Raw genomic sequence first — 14,498 nt, 5'->3', positions numbered from 1 at the left:
ACTGCAGTTTAAGTCTTTATTTACCTGGTAAATAGTGTTCTTTAGATGCCTCCTTTAGAATTTTCATTCATTTTATATAAATACAATTAAACAATTCCAATGTGCAGCCTACATTGATAAAACATTAAGGAAATTAAATGTTAACAGTTTTTTTTGTAACTGATTTCTAAGGTAGTTTTTAAACATGCAGGCATACAAGGGACTTGGTGAAAAGTCTGACAAGCTTGTTTGTTCAGTGTAGCTGAAACAGGCGGTTGCCTTTGTGTGACATGTCAGCTAAGAATAGTGTAAAACAGGGTGAACAATGGAGGTGTTTTATTTATGTTGGCTTTATTCAAAACTTGTTCTTTAAATATTAAAAAGCAGTTTTATTGTTGGTTATTGTTATTGTTGTATAGTCCACATCTAAAAGACTTTGTGCAACATTAACACGAGTAGCTGGAAACACTTTATTATAGCGTTAATTAATATAAAATTAAAACACAAAAATAATCAGAGTTTTACCAATGAATTATAGGTATGAAACCAAAATGTCACATTGTCAAGTTTCCAACCCAAATCTGTGCTTTAGAGGCTAGAGGTGATGGTGGTAATAGAACTGCCCAAAATGTCCAAAATCCTTAATCAACCTGAAGGGACCAGAAGTAAAGTTTAATTCATTCACTGAATTCACAGATTTTATATTAAAATCACAGAACCATACCACAGCTCTTTCTGTTCTATAGCTATAGTTTAACCCCCTGCAAGAAAATCAACTCACATTGACAATTAAATGCAAGAAATAAGTTTTAAATGGTATTTAAATGGTAAATGTTTAAATTTAGTTTTGATAATACCACACCAGATAAAACATTTGCAGAGAGTGAAGTATGAGAGAAATACATTAGAAAGGTTCTACAGAAAATCACATAATTCCTAAGTGTAAACCAGGATAACATTTAAATGAGCTTTTTTGTAACTTAAATATATGGTGATAGATGGAACTACACATCATTTTGCCAATTAACAGAGACTCTAGACCTATGAAAGATTCACCTTTCAGAGATGTTTTTCTACCGTCATTGTTATTTTATAGAAACCTAAGTATTACCAAATAGCCTATGATTCATTTGATTAGTGGATTTCCATGCAAGGCCTAATGTCTCATTCTCATACTTCTCATTCAAATCATAAAATGCAGTGGTAACAAACAAAACTATGTTATTCCACATAAAACAGCCAGAACAGAACAGAGCTTATTTGTCCACAAGCACATTATAATATAAAAAAAGCCAGTTTGTTTTATTCTCAGGTAAAATATCATGGTGGTAAATAGGTTTGTAAAACCACATCTGAGCTTTTTCACCCCCAAACAAAGTAACACATTTATTATATTTACATGCTAAAATCAATAAAATACTAACATATATTAACATGTGGATTCATGACACATGACACAATTATTGGCACCCCCTAAAGGTAATATTATAAATAAGTAAAATCTTATGAATTGGCACAAATATGATGCACTTTACCCATCAACAAGCTACTGACCTTCATAAATCAGACATTGGCTATAAAAAAAAAAAATCCTTCACCACTGGAAATCTCCACTTCCAGCCTATGAGACGGATGATTAGAGAGGCTAACTTTCCTCCAGGGATCATTGGTCGAACATCGGTTGCATCCTGAGGTTTCACAGTCTAGAGAACTACAATTAGGTAGAGCCACAGTGGCATGAGTCCCTGAGTTTGGTCTAAAAAGAATCAGGGTCACACAAAGAAAAAAAACTGACCCCCGCTGTGAAGTGTGGCAATGAATCTGCGACGCTGTGGCCTGTTTTTCACTCTGAAGGCCGTGGGATTGTACTGAGGATACACAGCATGGTGGACAAACACCAGGAGATTTAGGTCCAAATTTGGCTGCCGAGACTGGATTGCGGTTGTTTCTTCAAAAACCACAGTGAAAGCATAAATTTAAGTTCAGTACTACTAAACCAGTTGAATCCCACTGACCACAGAATCAAGCTTTTGCACTGGCCACCTCAGTCGTCTGGCCTAAACCCACTGGCATGCAACCAAACAGTCAGGTTTATGGGACGTTAGGGATTAGTATTATATCCCATGACTTTTGCCAGGTCCCATGGAAGCTAAAGAACCCTGTGAGATATGTGTTTGGGTCTTCTCCTTTGAATACGAAATTAATGGAGTTGCTTGTCTGTTCATATGCATATTTCTACCGACGACATTTCTCCCAAATTCAAAATACAAATATTGTTTTTTAGAGCATTTATTTGCAGAAAATGAGAAATAACAAAAAATATGCAGAGCTTTCAGACCTCAAACAATGCAAAGAAAACCAGTTCATAGTCATAAAGTTTTAAGAGTTCAGAAATCAATATTTGGTGGAATAACCCTGTTTTTTAATCACAGTTTTAATGCATTTTGGCATGTTCTCCTCCACCAGTCTTACACACTGCTTTTGGATAACTTTATGCCACTCCTGGTGCAAAAATTCAAGCAGTTCAGCCTGATGGTTTGTGATCATCCATCTTCCTCTTGATTATATTTCAGAGGTTTTTAATTTGGTAAAAATCAATATATATTTGGCATGTCAGTGTAAAAAATATTACTAGGGTCTATTTTAGTGATCCATAGCGCACCAGTCAATTGCGAATCATGCAGCTGGATTTAGGGCTTGTCGGTGTGTCTTTGGTATCATGAAGGCACAAAAAATATGCCTTTCTCAGCTCGAAATGTGGAAAAGGCACATGCTAATTATTTTTATCAATCATGGGTGTTTTGGGTGTGACGTGAAATAAACCAATCAGTGTGTCACTTGCCATTCCCTTTAAGAGCCAGGTGTGCTCTGATCTTATGGCGCACTTATAGGAATGGACTCTAACGACTGACTGTTGTCTAGGTTTATTTCAGTCTGTGGAGCACCAGTGTTTTCCACCGCCACCTTCATTTCAGACCACCACGCTCATCAGTGTAGACACTATTGACGGTGAGGGTGCAAGATGTAAAAATAGATTGTTGACGGGGTGTAAGATAGCAAATAACGTCACAACACGCCTTGTGCGGGGTGTACAATAGGGCCCTAAATCTCCACATGGCAAGGTTACAGAAAAAAAGGCAGCAATGAAAGTTATTGTTAAAATATTTTGTTTTGGTCCATTATCTTGATTTTTTTCATATTATCATTGTCAGAAAAAATCTTTTATATACAGTAGTATAAGATGTTTTAATGAAGCGACCAATAGAAATGCTCTATTTTGACTTGGAATAAAGTCTTTTTGCATAGACTTCCAATGAAAGTATACATTTTTGTAAGGTTCTTTTGTAAAAACAATACATATTTTGACTGCATCCAGCATTATAAAAACTACTCTTAACTCAGCAATAAGAGGCTATTAATGCTTTATAATGTTTATAAAAATCTAAATATATATTTTTTGTGATAGACTCCTGTTATGTTGTCAGCATTTGAGCAAAGCAGAACAACAACAAGCCTTTCTACATCCGTCTTCTCCAAACGTGCCAGTAATTTCGGAGAGTTCTGCAGAACGTACGAAAATAGAGCTGACAAGCTAAATTAACCAGTGCAAACATGGTAGAACATTCTTAAGAGCATCCTATAATAACACGCTGGTGCAGCGCTTGTGTTTGTTGGGAAATGTTAGGTTGGTGTGCTCTGGGCTTCAGAAAGCTCCAGCATCATCAGTTTTTCCCCTGTCTCTCCTTGTTTTGTATAAAATGCTCAGTACACACACAGTAAGGAGCACACAGCACTGCATTCATCCTAACTTTACATTAATCACAGAGAGAACGGGCTTCTGTCCTCCGTCACAACAATCCAATCTGCCTCTATCTCCTGATAACGCCGGCGAGTCACAGCGAGTGGCAGGAGCCCGTTCCGGGTGAAGGGACTCGCAGGCTTAGCGGGTGTGAGGCAAGGCTGGGGGTGGGGGCGGGGCCGGGACTGGAGGCGGGCTCTAAATGTAGGCCAGCGGCCTGTGCAGGGCCCAGCCTGGTTCGTGATTTTGTACGATCTGATTGGCTGCCAGCAGAGAGACAGACACAACGGCTGACCTATTTCTAAAATACTGCCCGAGGCTGCATGTATAGATAGAATGAAGCACTATCCATTTTTTTAATTACATTTTAGCAGGCCCTGATTCACTCCCTGAGAAGAAAATACACATATTTTTATCATTATTTCCCATGAAGTACACTCTTATATTCAGTGGGATGCAGTGGGATACTTGTGATGAGAGTTCTTCTGTTAAAATAATCAAAAGGTGAAGATGACGGGGTTAAAAAGACTTAATTTCTGCAAGGATTAAGCAGCTTTAGTTGCTTGCTCTGTTTAACCCTTAAAGTCATGGTGATCACTGTAAGAAACTTTACAATTTCCTTCTTAATATTTTATGGTTTATGGGGATGGTTAAACATGTAGTTTTCTTCTAATTTAGGTCTGGCCCTGCTAACATGGATGATTTCAGCAGCCCACTGGACATTTTAGGTACTTATTTGAGGATATTTTGTGCAAATAAACCAACCTGAAAGGCACTCAAGAAAAACCTTTTAGTTTGCTACCATGTTTAAAATAAAAAACGTAAGTAATATAGTAAAACACCTCTTTCGGCACAGGGTTTACCCAGAAAAACACTTTAGAAATGACCTTTGACCTGAAACTTAAATGACTATAACCTAAATCTGCTTTAATTAATGCTGATTTATTTGTTCGTATTAGCAAATCAGTATATCTCTTTGTGTGCCTTAAAGAGTTAAATAGGATTATGTCCATATAGCCAGACTTTATATACAGCTTTGGAAAAAAAAAGAGACCACTTAAAAATGATGAGTTTCTTTGACTTTACAAATTTAAAAAACTCTATAATATAATCAAGAGGAAGATGGATGATCACAAGCCATCAAACCAAGCTGAACTGCTTGAATTTTTGCACCAGGAGTGGCATAAAGTTATACAAAAGCAGTATGTAAGACTAGTGGAGGAGAACATGCCAAGATGCATGAAAACTGTGATTAAAAACCAGGGTTATTCTGCCAAATATTGATTTGTACATGTGTGCATGTGTTCTGTAGTGGCATGCCAAATATGGGCACCTCAAGTACTTTGACTATATTAAGTAGTAATGATGAACACATTTTTAAAATACAGATTTCAAATAAAACATACCCCAGTACCAATTAAAAGTCTGAACACACCCTCTCATTCAATGTTTTATTAATCTTTTTATTAAATGACTTTTCTACATTGTATAATAATATAAAAAATATTAAAACAAATAAGGGACATGTATGAAATTATGTAGCTAACAGTAAAAAGTGTTTATCCTCCACAATCCCCTGATCTAAACTTGATCAACTGAGATGGTGATTTGGGATGAGCTGGAGCTTCACAGCATTAAAAGAAAAACAGCAACTATTATTCAGCACCTCCAAGAACTCCTTCTAGACACTGAGAAAACTATTCCAGGTGACTCTACCTCAGATTAAAATACCAAGAATGTGCAGATCTGTCCTCAAAGCTTAGAAAAACATGGTGCTTACAATAATCTAACTATCTAAACATCTAATAATATTCTGTTTTTTCTAGTTTTATTTACAAAATAATTCTTAGTGTTCCTGTATAATTTTAATCATACAAAGAAAGAAAACTCATTGATTGTGAAGAGATGTGTTCAAACTTTTGACTGGTACTGTGTATTGTTCAAAATATAAACAGACAGTTTTTTTTTTTGATAAACAAAAAAGAGTCACCATGCAAAATTTAGACCTAGAAAGCTCTCTTTTGCTTACGCTGATTGTTTACAGGTCTATCAGACCCTTATTAGTTAGTTAGGGCTATGGGTTGTTCACAAACATCACTAGGAATGGACAGTTCTAGCCAGACACAGCTGGTCACAATCATTACCACCCACTGTGATGTCAACTGTGGGAAATATACCCACATAATGTCATAAATGGAATAACCTATTCATCACACTCACTGTCAGGTCTTATTCCAACTCTGATAATTCATGTTATCATCCTATGAGCATGCTGCCCATTGTTAAACCTCACTCATAAGATAGCACCTCACATTTTATATAGATGAGGATTTTCCCAAGCCATCCCATGAGGTAACACTTCAATCAATTCGGTTCCTGCTGAACCCTTTTATATGAGGTGGTCGGTGTGGTGCGGTAAATAACACCACCCCTGCTCATGAGCTACCACATTATGTGGGAGACTAGGGTTCAATTCCCAGCCTGGGTGACTGAATGCTGTGTTACACCAATAAGAATCCTTGGGTAAGACTATTAACACATTAATACATTCACCCACCTCTGTGTTAGAAATAACCTTTTAAGTCACTCTGGATAAATGTCGTAAATGCCTTAAATGTCTTAAAGTGGTTCAAATGTGAGTTAGCATTAGTTACCAGAGATTAGCATTGCATCAATGCATGAATGAGGCTCCTGCAGTGTATTATGTGCATTTATGACTATACCAGCAATGATCAGGTTATTTTAAACAGGGTTCAATAAGCGTTTGATATATCTTGGGCGTACATGTTTGCATTATGCTTTAAAGAGGCCTAGCATCAAAGTCAGTGTGTATTATATATATATATATATATATATATATATATATATATATATATATATATATATATAAATGTACATATTTCTATGATAATTCCATTGATCTTTGCCTTTTCTTTAGCTCCTCAGTTGTCTATGAATCATGTCTAAAGATAGCGGAGTGAAGTGAAAGAGTCTTCTCTTCGATCGGCTCTATATAAAAGCTCAGGCCTGTCAGTGGACTGCACCCAGCTATGTTTGAGTGGCAAGTGTGAGTTATTCAGATGAGCTGAGGTCATGTTTTGCATACGATACCCAAGCAGACATCACTCGATTCTTTTCCCCCGCCGGGACGGAGAGCTCTTCTCTGCACAAAGCTCTCGCATGGTGCAAGTCTTTGTGTCATGTGAGCTTTATTTGAGTCCTGATTACCCTTTGACTGCAGCAAATCCCTTTGTCAAGGTCGGAGGTCAGAGAGTTTTGACGAGAAGCCAAGTTGTCTTTTTTTTCTTTTTTTTTTTTTCTTCCTCTTTTTGTTTCGTATGGTACGGCTGGTTGATTCATGAGTTAGAGAGGGAGATGTCTGATGCACTGCCACCTTGAGACTCGAATCAATAGCTGTTTGGTCCGGCCTGTAGTAACTCAAACTCAACAAAGCATACCTTTCTCTGTAAGTCTTTTGGGGACGTCTTTAAAGGTGAAGTGAATTCTGTTTTTTTTTTTTTTTTTTTTGGTGGGTGGGTTTTAGACAAGTTGACCAACATGTTGAAGATGGTCTGTTGCATCCTAAAACTAAGTTGAGCTGTCAGCAATAAACAAATTCAAAAAGTTTAGGGTTTTTACTTCAACCAGAAGTCCTCTATAAAGAGAATTGGCTTCTGTACATTTAATTGTTTCACACACTGATGAAATTTGGTTAATATGTGAATGAACTGCAAAAGGCCCAGCTGTTTAATTAGTCAATTATTTGACCATTTAATAGATTAAATATAGCAAAAACTGATCTGTTGTAAGAACAGAGTTGCAGCACTGTGATATAATTAATTAATTTATTTTAACATCTACATGCAAGAAAGTTGCAGTACGGCTACAACTGGAATTTTTACAGTTATTTATAAATTGTCAGAAAGAGGTTATTACATAAATAAAACATTTTAACACGTTGGTCAGAGTTTGTGCCATATAAGCCCATTTTTTATGCCACCTAACCACAACTAACATTTTCTATTCCACAACAAACTAATGTGAAACGTGGGGGTGGTAGCATCTTTGGGTGAGTTTTTTTTTTGCTTTGTTTTGTTTTCCAAAATCCAGGTTATTTAAAAAGAGAACATACAATAGTGCATAGTGGACTATAAACTCCCTAATTCATCCTCAATGTGTTTAATTTCAGAGAATACAGTTTTGCTGCTCCACAGCTCAATACTGGGGGTGCTTTATACTCTAGCTTCCCCTCTGGTATTACGTATGGTGTCAATAGGTAGGTAGTACATCTCTACACGGACTACACACTTTGTGTTAGCAGTGGGTAGAACTTTGAGTAGCTGAATTCATTCATTAGAAGGACTGTCCACAAAATTGTATATATTACAAATATAGTACAGTCTAAACTGATATTGTGAATATTGTGGGATTAACAGGTTAGTACACACAATATTATACACATACTACATCCTAATCAATTTCCTACTAACAGGAGATAATGAATTATTGTGATGTTAGCATGTTGCTATTAGCGTCATTAACCGATTAAGCTAATTATTAGCTCCTGGTGCATTTTCTTGGTTACTTCTTGCTTAATTTTCCACACTTGAGTAGCTTCTCCCTTTCTGTTTCATATAGCATTGTTTTGGTTTACCATATACAGGTACCATATTTTTTGCAGTATATGGTGCACCGCATTATCAATAAATGTCCATACATAAGGTCCACTGGACTGTAAGGCACATTATGCGACACTAGTAAGGAACAGGGGTGTCACCATGTTTTCCTTTTAATTTAGCTAAGCTAAGACAAATAAACTAAACCTTAAAGTCAATTGAGCACTGGATGTTATTCTACACAAATTTCTCTCCTGAACAGTGTTTATTTGGGTAAGTAAAGCTCTTCCGTTTATTTACAGAAAGCTTAGATTTCCAGGTATTAGCAGCTAAGCAATAGTGCTAGCCAGGGTACTCACCTCTGAGCAACAGTAGAGCTAGCGCTTAGCACGGTCACTGGCTAATGCTAATACTGCTCCAGCAGTACTAGCCGGGGCCGATAATACTCACCTCTGAGCAAGAAAAGAGCTAGCACTTAGCACGGTTAGCAGCTAATACTAATACTGCTCTAACAGTGCTGGCTGTAGGTAGCAGCAGGCTACAAGCCAGTAATACTCAACTCTGAGCAACAAAAGAGTTAGCGCTTAGCACAGTTAGTGGCTAATGCTAATAGTGCTCCAGTCTCTGTGCTGGAGAACTAAACTGAAACTCCTGTATAACTCTGCACTTCAGCGGGATGGCTTTACTGCTCCTTACAACCTGACTGGTAAAACGCATACATAAGGTGCACCGGATTTTTATGAAGATTAGAGGAATTTAAGTGCGCCTTTTTGTGTGAAAAATACGGTAAAAGCTTATAAATCAAACAATCTGAAGTATGTACCTTGTATATTTGAATATACTCAACTTTGAACTTTGTTTTTATGTTATATACTACAAATTAGCAGTGTACAATTTGGATACACCCTGACCATCTTGCTAAACTGCAAGAAGCTAATACAAGGCAACCTTCAGTCTGCGAAAAAAAAAAAATATATATACAAATTTTATTGACTCTGGGAGGCCAAGCTCTGGAAAATAGCTTAATATAGCTTAAATAGTTGTCATTATTGTATCTAGTTCAGTATTGGTGTCTGTTTATTTTTCCTTACTGTGTAATTAAGTGAGTTCCTCTGCACTCTAGACTTTGTGGGTCTTTTTTTATATTAAATCTTTATAAATCATGGTAAATTTGAGCTTCAATGATACATTCAGTTGTTTCTCTTCATAATTAAAGTGACTCCGTATGAGGCTTAAGATTTACACCCATCTACAAGTCATCCGTGTTCTTGCGGTAGCCTTGCCAAACCTTCCAAAACACAGACCAAACCCAAACCCCTGCCAAACCTTCCAAAACACAATGTGCACTGCGCTCATTTATAAAGTGTTTGGAACATTATGGAGAACATTGTGGTACATTGTGGAGCTGCAATAGATTAAGCGAGTGCTTAGTATTTTATGGCTCAATTGAGAGTAAGTGTATAATTAGTAGGTATAAAAACCTTAACTGTCAACTACCACTTTCTTTCCAGACTCCATAATGACGGCAGAATGCTCGATGTGTACCATCGCCTACACAGTCCAGAGGGAGTGTTTTTCATTCCACACGACCTGGAAGTGTCCAATCAGGAGCTCAGTTACATCGTAAAGAAGGCGGAGCAGTGGAGAGGCTTCAACGGAGAGAGGCGGAAGGTGTGTGCACTGATCAGGCTCAGGCCTAGCTTTGCCTGCTTCAGTTTCACTCTTATCTTTATTCTGTTAGCATGCCTGTCAAGAACACAGGCCGGGTTTTATCCGCTGCTTCAGTAAAATGACTGCTAAGTGTCCTAGCGCTCGTCTTAAGCTCTGAGCGCTTTGTTGGATTAATGTTTGATTGTGAAAGTCTAGCCAAATGGCCTGATATTAATCCATTAGATTGCTTCTGTTAAATCTCCAGATTGCTGCCTGATAGCTCATGACATGCCTACTAGAATATGCTAGGAAGAAAGTCATTGATGGAGCTTGCCAAATTTGACTTTTTCTCTCTTTTTTTGTAATTGGGTTTTGAATACGGTCATCAAGCTGGATATTACAGTCTCTTAACCCTTTTGTTATGCTCAAAAATAATAATCAATGGCAGTAATGATCACAGACCAACTTGTATTTGTTCATTTTGAACAATCCAAAAGTAGTAAAAATTATGTTTAGCTAAATTAGTATAAAAATAATATCTATATATTGTGTTAATAATATTTTCACCCCTTACAGATTATCATTTAACATGATCCATGATAATTCACAATAATTTTTTTAAATTAAGAAATAAACATTGGCTTTGAGTGTGGTATAAATGACCTTTTTTACTTTTCATATCAAACATTTTTTATTATTTTCTCCATAAAAAAATATACTCAAGTAATATAATCAGTATTTTGTGTTTTCTCACAAGATTACAGTTCATCTATAATAATTCACAATTAGTATTTATTTATTGTCTTCTGCTTTTTTTTTTTTTTTTACTACTAGGTCAAACTGATCGGAACATTGTGTTTTTGTGTAATATAAGCATACATCACATACATTCTATAAACACATTAAATGTATCATTTTCTATTCTATGTTAAGGTTAAAGGTACAATGTGCAGTTTTTATCAACAGGTATGTTCATTTCATGTTACCTTTTCCTGATGCACTGTAGCCTTCTCTCCACACTATGTAATATTCAGTGATTTTATTGTTGGGTAATATATTTATTTTTGCTAACATTTATTATACAGTTATTTTAAGGTTCCTTTAAGGTTTTAAGCTGAAAATTATGTTAAATACTTTCCCCTTTAACAGTTTAAAACATAAGAGGAAGATTAAACATTTAATATTTTCTGTAACAAAGAAAAGACATTTTAACACATTCTGTTTTATTTGGAACTTTTAATAATATTGCAGATAATGATTTATGGACACGGGATTTAAGATGGAACGCAGATTAGAGATCTGCACTGCATAACTCAAAATAACTCAAATGAAATTGGGAGTATTCTAAATGATTCAATTTCTTTAGTTACATTTCAGAAAGCTACAAATTCATCTCAGAGGTCTTTAGTCTCAGTTTAATTAGCGGGAGATAATTAGCCAAACAGGATCTCAGTGAGCAATTGATTAGTCTATGGAAACCAATTTCCAAAGATTTTACTGCAGAAAGATCATTCATCTTTCTTCAAGAAGAAGATCATCTTGTGTGGAGATCATATTTCAACATACACACGGATGTACACACACTTTAAAAGGTCTCTGTAATAAGGGAAGTTTTTAGCTACACAAAAATGGAAATACCTGCTTACTTTTCTTTATTTTTCTGTCCTTTCTGTTTCTCTTTCTTGGATTTCTCCGAGCCTCTAGTCAGAGTGATGAACATTAGGGCCTAACACTGGTATCTGAGGTAAGCCCTAATTAGATTGGTTTATTGGGTGAACATTGGAATGCCTGGTCTGTGGAGACTTTCATTTAGCCGATAGCTTCTCCCGTCTTCTTCCCTCTCCCCTCCACAGCCTTCAGTCTCTGCTCAGCACTCTTCTGGAATTACAACAATCACTGCTTTCCTCATATTGCCCCTAATTTGCCTTTATTGAACTGATAAAATGATAACGCATTAAACACATTTGCCAGCATGATGAAAATTTAGGGTTATTGCATTTCACTATTTTTAACATTATTCAGCCAGGCGATTTTTCATTTAAATAAGACGGCCCGGGCCATTATTTCATAATTATTATAGCAATTTCTCTCTGCAAAAAAGGGTCACTTTCCTAACTCAGCAAAGGCATATCCCTATTAAACTAATTTGCCTACATGCAAATTTTTTGTCATTTTTACCTCATTAACTATTTATCATCACCGTGGAAGGGAGAAAAAAAAAAAAAAGAACGTGTGCGCGGAGGGGAGGGAGCAGCGAGACAAAGCTGAAACTAATATTTTGCAACTCTAATGATTTTTTGCATCCTTAATTAGATAGGAGAAGGTTGATATGATTAGGTCAGGATGTAGTAGTTTTCATTAAAAATACATTTCAGAAACTGTATTCCAAACGTGCCCTCGCAATTAAATAATGAATCCAACGCGTTCCTTATTATGGACCCAATTAATATAGGAGAGAGAGGCACAATTTTAATAACAAGGGGCCATGAGGCTTTCATTAGCAAAGAAAAGGGGAAGGAAGGAGAAAGTGAGCTAAACAATACTCTTACAGGTACAGGAGCCGAGCTACGGGACACTTCACAACTTTTAAAAAAAGTGTATTTCAAAGTGATTTGGATTTGAAACAGATGCGATCATTAACCCTAGAGCAAAAGAAGATACAGATCTGTTAAATAAATCAAATTGATGGTTTAGGTTTACATTAAACTTAATGTATAGTGTGTAAGCATATATGCTGTCATGCAAAAGTCATAGGAAAGAAGAGTATTGTGTGGGATTATGTGTAGGTGTGGGTAAGTGGATTTGATTTTGCGCGGACAATTTTAGCCAGATACCACCAGTCACGATCATTAGCACGTTAGTTCAAAGATATATTCCCACTACACATGACCCAGTGGATTAAGGAATGTACTCTGATTTTACAGGTATGGGTACTTAATGATGTACTTACATTCCACTATCCCATTACTTTTGTCATCATATTGTAAGCAATACACAACACTGATCTTCAATTTTTTTTTTCATTATTTTTAGCTTGATTATTATGTTTCCACCTGTTATGATTGGGCACCCCTACTATATTTCTATTGTTTGCTAGCATAGCTCGAAAAATGTGACCTGTAAAGAAGTTTTACATTTTTGGTTCAAAAGTTTACAGACACATAACAATGCACACCTATGGGAATTTTTTGGCATATTCTCTGCAGAAGTATATGATAGACACCCTAATATATATATTTCATAGCAACACCATAGAAACCACCAAGCAGGACCTTAGCAACAGGCTCCTATATCATAGCAACACCTTAGCAAGAGACTCCTAAACCATAACAACACTTAAACTAGTAACCACCTATCAACGTCTTAGCGAGATACTCCTAAACCATAGCAAAACCTTAGGAACCACCTAAGAACACATTAGCAACACACTCCTATATCATAGAATTACCTTAGGAACCACCAAGGAATACATTAGCAACAGGCTCCTATACATAGCAATAAATTAGGAACCATGTAGGAACACATTAGCAAGAGACTCCTAAACCATAGCAACACCTTAGAACCACCTAGCAACACCTTAGCAAGTGTCTCCTAAACCATAGCAACACTTTAGAAACCACCTAGGATCGCATAAGCAACAGACTCCTATACCATAGCAAAACATTAGAAACCACGTAGGAACACATTAGCAAAAGACTTATATACCATAACAAAACCTTAGGAACCACACAGGAACACCTTAGCAACATACTACTATACCATAGTAACACTTTAGGAACCACCTAAGAAAACATTAGCATCAGGCTCCTATAGCATAGCAACTAATTAGGAACCACCTTGGAACATATCAGCAACAGATTCCTATATCATAGCAACACCTTAGGAATCACCTAGAAACACCTTAGCAAGTGTCTCCTAAACCATAGCAACACTTTAGAAACCACCTAGGATCACACAAGCAACATATTCCTATACCATAGCACCAAATTAGGAACCACCTAGGTACACATAAGGAACATACTCCTAAACCATAGCAACACCTTAGGAACCAACTAGGAACACATAGGCAGCATACTCCTATATCATAGCACCAAATAAGGAACTACATAGGAACACATTAGTAACAGACTCCTATATCACAGCAACACCTTATGATCCTCTTAGCAACAGACTCCTATACCATAGCAACACCTTAATAAGTGACTCCTAAACCATAGCAACACCTTAGCATTCACCTAGTAACACATTAGCAACAGACTCCTATACCATAGCAACACCTTAATAAGTGACTCCTAAACCATAGTAACACCTTAGCATTCACCTAGTAACACATTAGCAACAGACTCATATATCATAGCAACACTTTAAGAACCACTTAGGGATACATTAGCAACATATTTCTATCAACACCTCAGGAACCATCTATTAACACATTAGCAACAGACTCCTATACC

General features: G+C 36.5%; 1 protein-coding gene across 2 annotated transcripts in view; it reads left to right on the top strand.

Moving 5' to 3' along the window:
- ofcc1 (orofacial cleft 1 candidate 1) overlaps positions 1 to 14,498 on the top strand; it is a 168,284-nt gene that overhangs the window by 108,226 nt on the left and 45,560 nt on the right. For both annotated transcript variants that reach the window (XM_022680172.2, XM_022680169.2), the window contains exon 20: positions 9,906 to 10,065. In XM_022680172.2, the coding sequence (XP_022535893.2) occupies positions 9,906 to 10,065 (160 nt within the window). The remainder of the gene's footprint in view (positions 1 to 9,905; positions 10,066 to 14,498) is intronic.

This window comes from Astyanax mexicanus, chromosome 1 (assembly GCF_023375975.1).
Source record: "Astyanax mexicanus isolate ESR-SI-001 chromosome 1, AstMex3_surface, whole genome shotgun sequence".
Classification (NCBI taxonomy): domain Eukaryota; kingdom Metazoa; phylum Chordata; class Actinopteri; order Characiformes; family Acestrorhamphidae; genus Astyanax; species Astyanax mexicanus.
This window is presented reverse-complemented; position numbering and strand designations above follow the sequence as displayed.